The 12,239-nt window shown below is 47.1% G+C and overlaps 1 protein-coding gene across 1 annotated transcript in view; it reads left to right on the plus strand.

Annotated features, from left to right (window-relative positions):
• The window catches only part of UPF1 (UPF1 RNA helicase and ATPase), a 70,107-nt gene that overhangs the window by 26,713 nt on the left and 31,155 nt on the right, over window positions 1-12,239 (plus strand). Inside the window, exon 2 of the mRNA XM_024767477.1 lies at window positions 7,477-7,935. Coding sequence (XP_024623245.1) covers window positions 7,477-7,935 — 459 coding nt within the window. The remainder of the gene's footprint in view (window positions 1-7,476; window positions 7,936-12,239) is intronic.

Consider the following 12,239-nt stretch of genomic DNA (forward strand, 5'->3'; position numbering starts at 1 on the left):
ACCTCATAGGAATGGAATCATACAGTATTTGTCCTTCTTGGCCTGGCTCATTTCAATGTTAATCTCATCTAAAAAATACCTAGAGATCTAGAATAACGTTTAACCAAATATCTGGATACCATGGCCTAGTGAAGTTGACACCCAAAATTAACCATCATAAGTCCACCCCTTGTCAACTTGGCAATCATACACATCTCCTTAAACCATACTTAATTTTCAAATAAAGTGTCATGCAGTTACTTATTGTGTTAGGCAAAATTATAACCAGGTCATAATTTTGCCTAACACAATACAACTTTCCTGTATACAATGAAAATGCACTAACCTTTTCTCTAGAGGAGAATGCAAAGTCCTTGGGTGATGTTTACTTTTGTTCTTGATAAACTTTAAGTTAAATACTACAATGTAAAGCTAACAATACTTAAATACTGTACTATAAAGTCAATATGTCTCATGTTCCATGATAAGAGGATAAGAGAAGGAAGAATATATAGATATTACACACACACATACATAACAAAAGAAGAAATACTCATGACAATTTCAGTCCTCACTTGTGTAACTGGTCACATGGTCGTAGCTGGTATTAACTACCTTCTTCTACTACCTGTTCCATATTCCCTTTGCCCTCAGCAAGCACCTGAGTGGTCATCGTCTTCTACCTCATAGGGTGACCCCAAACTTCATTCCTGAAGGGTCTGGGCCATTAGCAGTCCGAACTGAACTGAGTTGTTGTAGTTTTCCATTGACCTTAATCGCAGGACCATGGTAATACTAAGATGTGACTTCAGGGATCTCCTGTGGTCGAGACATGCTTTTCCTTACCTCCATTGTGGAGTAGAAGGCTAATTTCCCCCTTGGACGTCACGATCCATCACCTCAGCCCGCACAGTCACCCCCTTCCTTGCCTGTTGATTCAGAGGCATGAGGAAACCAAAGTGGCCAGGTGGCTGTCTCAACTTCCAGTTCAATGAAATCATTGTTTCTCCTGGTCTAATCATTCCTCCCCTTGAAATGAAGACCTCTAGGCCAGTAGAGCATAACGTCATGGGGACAGGAAGCAAAAGTTTTGCTAAGGGGTCACTAGTGGTAATAGTGAAAGGTACCACTCCCACATCCACACCTTGATTCCTGGATCCGTGAATCCTGGCTATCAGACTCAGACCACATGCAGCCTCCTGGAGAGGCTTCCTCAGCCCTGCAAGGTACTGCCACCTTGCTGGCACTGTAACTGAGTCTTCAAACGGCCATTCTATTGCTCTAGCAAACTAGCTGCTTCAGGATGATGGGGAACATGGTAAGACCAGTGAATTCATCGCCACACTTCATTTGCTGTGCAGTGAGTTTCTTGATCAAAAGAACGCTATGTGGAGCACCATCATGGTGGACAAGGCATTCTGTAAGTCCACAGATGGTAGTTTTGGTAGAAGCATTACATGCAGAGAAGGCAATTCCACATCCAGAGTAAGTATCTATTCCAGTAAACAAAATGCTGCTTCTTGCATGATGGAAGTGGTCCAAAGTGATCAACCTGCCATTGGGTAGCTGGCCAGGGAATGGTGCCATACTGGGGTCTCAGTGTTGGTCTCTGTTGTCGGCAGATTGGGCATTCGACAGTGGCCATAGCTGGACTGGCCTTAGTGAATGGAAGTCCAGGTGGCTGAGCCCATGCATAACTTCCATTCCTGCCACCATGGTCACTTGTTCATGCATGGTCCATTAGGTGGTGACAGGAGTGGCTGGGAAAAGAAGCTGACTGGTGTTCCCAGAATGGGTCATCCTGTCCATTTGATTATTAAAATACTCCTCTGTTGGGTTCACCCTTTGGTGAGCAATCACATGGGACACAAATATCTTCGCATTCCTCCCCCGCCATTCAAGGACGTCTATCTACATAGTCTTCCCCAGACTTTCTTGTTCCCAGTTTTCCAATCTTGTTCTTTCCAAGTCCCTGACCATCCAAACAAACCATTGGCTGCAGCCTATGATTTGGTGTATAATCATACATTTGGCCATTTCTCCCTCCAAGCAAAATGAAGAGCTAAGTGCACTGGCTGAAATTCTGCCCACTGGGAGGAGTTCCCTTCATGGCTGTCCTTCAGGGCTGTCACAGAGGGGCTGTAGTTTTACAGCTGTCCACTTTTGGTGGTGCCTGCATATTGTGCAGCCCCATCTGTAATCCAGGCCCAAGATATCTCTTCCTCTGTCAACTGATCACAGGAAACTCTGCATAAGGCCATAGGTGCAGGCTGGGAGAGAGAAGGCAGTGTAACCGAAGTGGGGACCATGGGTATTTGGCCCATTTTTTCAGGTAGCTTACTTCTGCCTTCAGGGTCTGTTTGGGCCTGATATATATATTTTTTAAATTAATTAATTGATTAATTTTTGGCTGCGTTCGGTCTTTGTTGCTGCGCACGGGCTTTCTCTAGTTGCGGTGAGCGGGGGGGCTACTCTTCGTTTTGGTGCGCGGGTTTCTCATTGTGGTGGCTTCTCTTGTTGCGGAGCACGGGGTCTAGATGCGTGGGCTTCAGTAGTTGTGGCTTGCAGGCTCAGTAGTTGTGGTGCACGGGCTTAGTTGCTCCACGGCAGGTGGAATCTTCCTGGACCAGGGCTCGAACCCACGTCCCCTGCATTGTCAGCTGAATTCTTAACCACTGGGCCACCAGGGAAGCCCTGGCCTGATCTTATATACATACCCCTTCCATTTGATGATGGGCTGCTGTGCACATCCTGTTTTATGGGTTGATGGATCAGACAGTGCTCAGTTCATGATGGCAGCTCAGATCCCATAGTAACTTGGTGGCCCATGGCGAAGGGTTCAGTCTCTACTAAGGCCCAGTAGCAGGCGTAAAGCTGTTTCCCCAAAGGAAAGTATTTACCTGCAGAGGATGGCAGGGCTTTGCTCCAAAATCCTAAGGGCTTGTGCTGCATTTCACCTACATGGGCTGCCAAAGGCTCCGAAGAGCATCGCTATCTGCCACTGACACCATTTGATCTGCTGGATCTTACAGTCAAAGTGGCAGAACAGTTTGCACAGCAGCCTGGACCTGTTGCAGAGCCCTCTCTTGTTCTGGGTCTCGCTCAAAACCAGCAGTTTTCCAGGTCACTTGGTAAGTGGGCCAGAGTAACACACCCAAATGAGGAATATGTTGCCTCCACAATCCAAAGAGGCCCACTAGGCTTTGTGTCCCTTTCTTGGTGACAGATGGGGCCAGATGCAACTACTTAAGCCACCTCAGAAGGGATACCTCTACACTCCCCACACCTCTGGATCCCTAAAAATTACACTGAGCTAGAAGGCCCCTGAATTTTTGTTGGATTTATTTCCTACTCTCTGACATGCAAATGCCTTATCAGTAAGTCCATAATGTTTGCTACTTCTTGTTCACTAGGTCCAATCAGCCTAATGTCATCATTATAATGGACCAGTGTGACATCTTGTGAAAGGGAAAGGTGATCAAGATTTCTGCGAACTAAATTGTGACATGGGGCTGGAGAGTTGATGTACCCCTGAGGTAGGCCAGTGAAGGTGTATTGCTGGTCTCTTCGGCTGAAAGCAAACTACTTCTGGTCTTGGACAAGGATGGAGAAAAAGGCATTTGCCACCTATATAGCTGCATACCAGGTACCGAGAATGTGTTTATTTGCTCAAGGAATGAAACCACATCTGGTAGGGCAGCTGCAACTGGAGTCAACCACCTGCTTAAGCTTGCGATAACCCACTGTCATTCTCCAAGCTCCATCTGTCCTCAGTACATGCCAAATAGCAGAGTTGAATGGGGATGTGCATTCAATCGCACCTTTCAAGTCCTTGATGTTGGCATAATCTCTGCCATCCCTCCAGGAATGCAGTATTATTTTTGGTTTACCATTTTCTTAGCTAGAGACAGTTCTAGTGGCTTTCTCTTGACCTTTCCCACCATAATAGCCCTCACTCCATAGGTCAGGGAATGAATGTGAGGATTCTGCCAGCTGTTAAGTGTATCTATTCCAATTATGTATTCCAGAACTGGGGAAATACCACAGGATGGGTTCAGGGATCCACTGGACCCATTGTGAAATGGACCAGCTAAAACTCCATTGATAACTTGACTTCCATAAGCCCCTATTCTTTTTTTTTTTTTAAGTTTTAAGTTTTTTTTAAAAATATTTATTTATTTATTTTTTGGCTGCATCGGGTATAAGTTGTGGCAGGCAGGATCTTTTGTTGAGGCACGCTGGGCTTCCCTCTAGTTGTGGCTTGCATGCATGCTCAATAGTTGTGGTGTGCGGGCTTAGTTGCCCTGTAGCACGTGGGATCTTAGTTCCCTGACCAAGGATGGAACCCGTGTCCCCTGCACTGGAAGGTGGATTCTTAACCACTGGACCACCAGGGAAGTCCCCATAAGCTCCTATTCTGATTGATGGATCACAGTGATGTTTCGGGTCTCCCAGAATTAGTGTTGGTTCAGAGCCAGTGTCCAGTAATTCCTGAAAGGCCTAATTATTTCCTTTTCCCCAGTGCACAGTCACCCTGGTAAAGGGCCATAGGTTTCATTGGAGAAGACTGGGAGAAATGTTAACATACAAATTTTTGGTAGTGTGCCAGGGTCCTTCCTCAAGGGCACTCAGCCTCATCTTCCTTAAAGATGTTCTGGGTTTGTGAACTGGATCAAGTCTGAGGACTGACTGAGGGGCCGCGACTCTCTATTTTTGTGATTCAAGTTAGACTTCTGTTCACTTGACCTAGAACTTTTCTGCTTAAACAGATCAAATAAGAACTTAGTAGGCTTCCCATCTATTTCACTTCTAGGAACACCATGATCAGCTAGCCAATGCCATAGGTCTCTGTGAGTCAGACTATCCTGATTGTTTTTTTTTTTTTTTCTCTCCTGATCGCTGCTTTGACCCTGATGTCCATTATGGTAATGATACCCACCTTGCCTTTGGTGTTTGAGTGCCACCACTTGGCTTGTGCCAATCCGGGATTCAATTACTCTCATTGCATTTAGGTTTCCCAATTCAGTGGCAGCAGTTACTGTTATAAGTTCTGAGCTACAGAGAAGAGAGATCATAGAACTCCTCCAGGATGCTGGGGTTCCCCTCACAAATTCATTTCTCACAATCATGGTGAAAGTTGTATCCTTGGGACCTCCCAGGTTGGGTGAGTAGGTCTTAAATGACAAATCCACTCTACATTTTCATCTCCCTAGGCCTTAGACTCCTTTCCTCAAGAGTAAACCATAGTTACTGTTGAATTGTTTATTTCTCCTTTCAATTTATCACATTTTGCTTCATGTATTTTGGGTCTCTACTGTTAGGTAGAGACCCAAAATACATTATTTCCTCCTGATAGACTGAAACTTTTAACATTATATAATGTTCTTTGTCTCAAGTAACAATTTTTGTCTTAACATCTGAGATTAGTATAGCCAGTCCAGCTCTCTTTTGGTTACTATTTGCATGGAGTGTCTTTTTCTCTCCATTTACTTTCAATTTTGTCTTTGAATCTAAAGTGAGTCTTTTGTAGACAGCATAGTTGAACCTTGATTAAAAAAAATCAGTTCTGGGCTTCCCTGGTGGCTCAGTGGTTGAGAGTCCGCCTTCCGATGCAGGGGACACAGGTTCGTGCCCCGGTCCGGGAAGATCCCACATGCCGCGGAGCAGCTGGGCCCGTGAGCCATGGTCGCCGAGCCTGCGCATCCGGGGCCTGTGCTCCACAACGGGAGAGGCCACAACAGTGAGAGGCCCACGTACCGCAAAAAAAAAAAAAAAAACAGTTCTGACAATCTCTGTCTTTACGGGAGGGGCCAAAACGGTGAGAGGCCCCCTTACCGAAAAAAAAAAAAAAAAAAACAGTTCTGACAATCTCTGTCTTTTAAGTGGAGAATTTAATCCATTTACAGTTAGTGTAATTACACATAAAGACTTATTTCTGCCATTTGCTATTTGCTTTATATACGTCATGTCTTTTTTTTCAATTCCTCCATTACCGACTTCTTTTGTGTTAAATAGATATGTTTTAGTGTATTATCAAATACACTAAAACGTTTTGCAAATGTGAGTGTATGTAGGACATAAGAGGAGATGCTTAGAAATGGAATTGCTAGGTCAAATGCAGGGCAGGGCATGCATTTAAAACTCTGATAAGGGGGACTTCCCTGCTGGCACAGTGGTTAAGAATCCATCTGCCAATGCAGGGGACATGGGTTCGAGCCCTGCTCTGGGAAGATCTCACATGCCACGGAGCAACTAAGCCCATGTGCCACAGCTGCTGAGCCTGAGCTCTAGACCCTGAGAGCCACAACTACTGAGCCAGAGTGCCACAACTACTGAAGCCCATGCACCTAGAGCCTTGCTCTGCAACAAGAGAAGCCACTGCAATGAGAAGCCCGCGCACCGCAACCAAGAGTAGCCCCCACTCGCCACAACAAGAGAAAGCCCGTGCACAGCAACGAAGACCCAACGCAGCCCAAAATAAATAAATAAATAAAACTCTGATAAGTTTTACCACATTGGTCTTAAATGCTTCTACCAATTCAATTGGATATTTTCCATAGAGGGCTTTGCATTTCATTGAAAGAATCTGTTGGCTTGTTGGGATTCTCCCTTAAGCTCTCACCCTGGAGAGGGGGACCTAATTATTCATTTTTTATATTCCCACATTTTAGTGCACAGGAAGCCAAAAAAGATGTGAAGAAGGAATATTGTTGTGACAGGAATATTGGAAAATGAGGAACAGTGCAGCATCAGGAAATTTTAGTGTAGCCATGCAAACCAGGAGCCCTGTGAGCTGACTTCAAGTATTTAGTCCCAGAATCTTGGGAAGTGGCAGGTTCTCGAAGACACTTTACAAAAAAGGAAACTGAGGCTAGGAGTTAGGAAATTAATGCTCATAAACTAGTAACTGAACTTTTACTGAGCACCTCCTGTGTGTTGGCATTATTCTCCCCATGGGGAAGTCCATGATCACATGGTCAGCTCCTGTCCACATGGAACTTTCCTTTATAAATACTTCTTAAGGGAGTAAATAGTAGCTCATTTATTCCTCATTCCATCTTAATGGCTATTATTTCCCTTTCCCAGATGAGAAAACCCTAGGCTCAGAGAGGTGAAATCACTTGTACAAAGCCACACAGCCAGTAGGTGGTCAGGTCTGGATTTCAACTCAGAGCAAGTACTCCCAGTCGCTTTGTTATATACTGCCTCTAAATAATATTATTGTCCAGAGCAGCAGCAATCACCGTTTCCGCGTGCTAGGCTCTGTGGTAAGGACTGTCCCCATTCATTTATTCAACCAATGCACACTGAGCAGCTACTTTGGGCCAGGCGCCCCCTTTTAAAAGATGGGTTAACAGGCCCAGGGAGCTTCTTCGAGAGATGGGGACGCACCGCACCGTCCTGGCCAAGCCTCCCCAGCTGGGTGTTCCACCTATGTAAGGCATTCAGTTGGCGCTCAGTTAACCCAAGACACCGTCACCGCCTCTAACGACACAGACGACCAAGTCCGCAACCAACCTCTGCCCCAGCGCCACAGAGCAGCGGTTGGGGCGGGACCACGTACTGGAGCGTCTGCTGAGACGGCAGTTGGAAGCCCCGCCCCCCACGCGTGCACGTTGCGCGTCCCGTCGGCCCGCTAGGCTCCGGGAGTCCGGGCGCGGTTGGAGGCGTCCTCAAGGAGTGCGCGCGCCTGCGCCGGCGTCGGGCTCGCGCACGCGCACCTGCGCCGGCGTCGGGCTCGCGCACGCGCACAGGCCCAGCTCGCAGACGCTCACCTTCCTGGACACTGAGGAGGCCGAGCTGCTCGGCGCCGACACCCAGGGCTCCGAGTTCGAGTTTACCGACTTCACTCTCCCCAGCCAGACGCAGACGCCCCCCGGCGGCCCCGGAGGTGGCGGCGCTGGGGCCCCGGTCTGCGCGGGCCCGGGAGCGGCGGCCGGACAGCTCGACGCACAGGTGAGCGGCACATGGCGACGCCGGAAGCCAGGGCCGGGCCTCGGCGGTCGGGGACCTGCCCCGGTTTCCCCTCCAGCCGGTCCCGGGCTGATCTGCTCGGGTCCCACAGCCCGGCCGGGTCCGGAGTAACCTGGCCGGGCATCTCCCGCTCAGGACGTGCCCGGAGTAACCTGCCCCAGTTTCCGCTCTCCAGCCGGACCCGGGTAGATCTCCTTCAAGTTCCGCTCTGGTTGCGTCCGAGTGATCTCAGGACCTAGCTCAGGCTGGGTCTTAGGTGATCTGTCCCAAGTCCTCTTCCGGGCCTGTCCGAGGTGAGCGGCCCTAGGTCCGTCTCTGGCCAGGTTGGGGGCGACTTGTCCCCGAGTTCTCCTCCAGCTGGGTCAGTGCCCTGCTCAAACCAGCTCCGGGGTGATCTGCTCCGGTTCCCCCTCTGGCTGATGTGACCGCCCTGCCTCACTCCCTTACCTGTGGTCGCAGCCATCGGGGCACCCCCGCCCCCATTCATGCCCACTGTGCGGCGGGTTCAAATTTCACCGGGCCCTGGGATGCTGGCGAGAGGAGGGTCGAGGCTTCCCCAGCAGACACGGAATTTTTGCGTCCAATCGAGAACCCCACACTCTCTGGCTTTTAAGATTATTCATGAAGCAGTTTGCGTTTTGTTTTTCCTTCTTGCATTGCCTGTTGCTGAAATCGACCTGTTACGTAACTCCACAGCCCTGCCTTGGAAAAGTTGGTTTTGAGTTTGTTCCTCCAATGGGGCAGTGGTAGTGGGTTTCATATAAATGGTTCTGCCACGTCAGAAAGTTTTGTTCTTAATAATGTGAACATTTAGCGAAGGCTGCTCAGTTATTTTAAATTTGGGTTTGTGTTACGAGAGTGTGTTGGGCATACACTTCCTGGACCTGGGTCCTTGCCCCGGGGTGCGAGAAGGGACTGGCAGTGGTCTTGGGCTGGGCTCCCCAGGAATGTAGCCATCTTCCTGTGGATCTCAGATTCCATTCCTGTGCCTGGCACCTCCCTCAGGTTTATTTTCCTGAATTCTCAGCCAGGGAGGAGCTATAGGGTTCACCTTGTCATAGGTGTCCCTTAGCAAGAGGATCCACTGCCAGGGTGCGGGGAGCTAACCCATCCTCAGCCAGAGTGAGCTCAAACCTTGTCCTGGAGGAGGGGGCTTACATTCTAGTTGGATGAGTCATTCCCGTGGGTAGACCACCCACCTGGACTTTCTTTTAGCCCCTAATAGAAGCAGAAAACATTTGACTCATGCTAACCCCAGATTCCTTAAAAATAGAAGCTTGATGGGTGGGGCATCAGGGAGAACAGGTGTGCACCATATGTATGTTTTTTCGGTTTTGTTTACATATGGTGGGGGAAGGTAGGAGAGAGGGGAGAGTTTGCATGGAGAAATGAATGAGCCGCTGGAGGCTCATGATAATGCCTGTAGTTTCATACTCTGTAGACCTGTTTCCACAGCTGTAAAATGGGGATAACAGCTATATTTTTGTTACTTTTAAACATACGTGAAATCTGGATTCATGTATAGATGGATAGACCAGATAGTGCTGTCTGTAATTTGTGTCCAGCATGTCCGGAAGGCTGAGGATAAAGATCTCTTGGTTGAGCAGTGTGCCATGACCCGTGGCAGCTCAGGGTTGTGAGAGGTAATCGTTTTATTGGAAATCCTGTTTAAACTGTAGCCTATAAAACAGCAAGCCTGGAGCAGCTCTGAGTTCTAGTTGGGTTCTTTTTTTTTTTTTTTAAATTAATAAATAAATATATTTATACTTATTTATTTTTGGCTGCATTGGGTCTTCGTTGCTGTGTGCTGGCTTTCTCTAGTTGTGGTGAGCGGGGGCTACTCATTGCGTTGGCTTCTCTTGTATCGGAGCACAGGCTCTAGGCACGTGGGCTCAGTAGTTGTGGCTCACGGGCTCTAGAGCGCAGGCTCAGTAGTTGTGGCGCATGGGCTTAGTTGCTCCGCGGCATGTGGGATCTTCCCGGACCAGGGCTCAAACCCATGTCCCCTGCATTGGCAGGTGGATTCTTAACCACTGCGCCACCAGGGAAGTCCCTGGGCTTCTATTCGGAGTGCCTTTTGATTTTATCTTATTGGATGAGTGGCTGTGGATTGTCAAGTGCTGGGCAACCACTTTTGTTTCACAGCTTTACTGAGGTAGAATTCACATACCATACACTTCACCCATTCAGAGTGTGCAGTTGATTGACTTCAGTACATTCAGAGTTGTGCAGCCACCACCACAGTCCATTTTAGGACATTTTCATCACCATAAAAAGAAGCCTTGCACCCCTTAGCCTGTCAGTCCTCCCTTCTCTTACCCCAGGCAGCCACTAATCTTTCTATCTCTGGATTTGCGTACTCTGGACATTTCATATAAATAGACATATAGTATGTGTTCTTTTGTTCTTTTACTGAGCATGTTTTCAAGGTTCGTCTATGTTGTGGCATGTTATCTGCTCCATTCCTTATTATGACTGAATGATATTCCACAGCACAGACAGACCACATTTTGTTTATCCACTTACCTGTCGGTGGACATTTGAGTTGTTTTTGTTTTTAGCTGTTATGGAAAATGCTGCTGTGAACGTCTGTGTAGAGGTTTCTGTGTGGACGTAAGCCTTCAGTGAAATTGGTGGGTGGTATGGTAACAACTGCCTGTTGCTTTTTCGGGTGCCGCCAGACTGTTTTCCGGTGTGTAGCCACTTTTGATATCAGTCTTGACTGCCAGTTTTGCACAGTTGGTTTTATCTGAAAGTTTGTTGAGGTAACACATGTGTGTCTTGGCCAGGGTGGGAGAATGGCAGGCAGAGGTGACTCCTGCTGAGCTCTGAGTTGGTTCCAATAACACTTGTTTTCTTGTTTATGATTTGAAACTGATATTTATCAAAGCCCTGACAGGTGTCCTTAAGATAAAGGGACAGTTTTCTTTTGGGTATTTGACCCTTTCCTGGCCCCTTCCCCTGCCCCTCAAAGGGCAGGGAAAGGTAATTTTGGAAGTCCTTTGCATAATAGCTGGTATTACAGACCTTCTGCTCTGCCTAGTTGGAATATTTCCCCTTGACTGTTGCTACTATCGTGTTTCCTCCAAACATTGGAATTATGGTGAAAATCTTAAGAGTTGGGAACACTGCCAAACAAAAAAAAGGAAATGAACCATTGATACAGCCAGCAACATGGATGCATCTTAAAATAATTACAGTGAGTGAAAGATGCACTTAAAAAAGAGTATATACTCTTTGATTCTGTTCATATAAAACTCTAGAAAGTGCTAGGTAACCTACAGTGACAGAAGGCAGATCAGTGGTTGTGGGGAGGGGAGGAAAGGAGAGAGGGATGGCAAAGGCACGAGGAGACTGAGGGTGATGGATGTGTTTGTTACCTTTATTGATGGATTCACCGGTGTTTATGTACATTGATGTGTGTCAATTTATAAAATTATAAAGAGCTGCTACCTACTTTTCAAAACCTGCTGCCTTCAGAAGTCAGGGAAGGCTGTTCCAGCATATCCTTGATTGTCCAGGTAAACAGATCATCTTCTGCTTCCTGGCCCTCAGCTTATGATGAGGAGTGAGTTTCATATAGTTCCGGGGTTCCTAAAAGTGGTGAGTTTAAAATTTGAGTCGGCCTTTTTTTGTTCCGTGAACACTCAGTACAGCTGTGACATAAGTACGCCTTGAGAAAATTGGAGATGAGATGCTGCTAACCTCGCAGGAGCTCTGGCATGTGTTCTACCTGTACTTTCCTCTTATTGGATTTCTGGCGTTTGGTTCCAAACCCCCGAAAGGGAGGGCTTACGTGTCAGTTACTGCTTAATAAGCGAAATAACTCCTAACTCTATTTACCCAATTAGTTTTGTTACCCAGATTCAGCATGATTGGGGGGAAAAGGTAACACTAATACAATACCAATATTAACAGCAGAACAAAGTTCTCTATCAATCTAGCTCCCACAACCAAAAAAGAGAGGCATCTTTCTAATAGCTTTACTGGGCTTCCCTGGTGGTGCAGTGGTTTAGAATCCACCTGCCAATGCAGGGGACACGGGTTCGAGCCCTGGTCCACGCAGGTAGAGAAAGCCCGTGCAGAGCAATGAAGACCCAGCGCAGCCAAAAAAAAAGTAATAATAAAATAAATAAATGATAGCTTTACTGAGGTATGGTCATATACCAGAGTCCTCTTGTTTGTTTTTTATAATTTTTACAATTTCACACACCTTGATCTGGGTCATAGATATAAGCAGGTAAGACATTTTTTTTTTTTTTTTTGGCTTCAACCAGGTCTGAGGG

The sequence above is a fragment of the Neophocaena asiaeorientalis genome, unplaced genomic scaffold (assembly GCF_003031525.2).
Source record: "Neophocaena asiaeorientalis asiaeorientalis breed wild unplaced genomic scaffold, Neophocaena_asiaeorientalis_V1.1 scaffold87, whole genome shotgun sequence".
Classification (NCBI taxonomy): domain Eukaryota; kingdom Metazoa; phylum Chordata; class Mammalia; order Artiodactyla; family Phocoenidae; genus Neophocaena; species Neophocaena asiaeorientalis.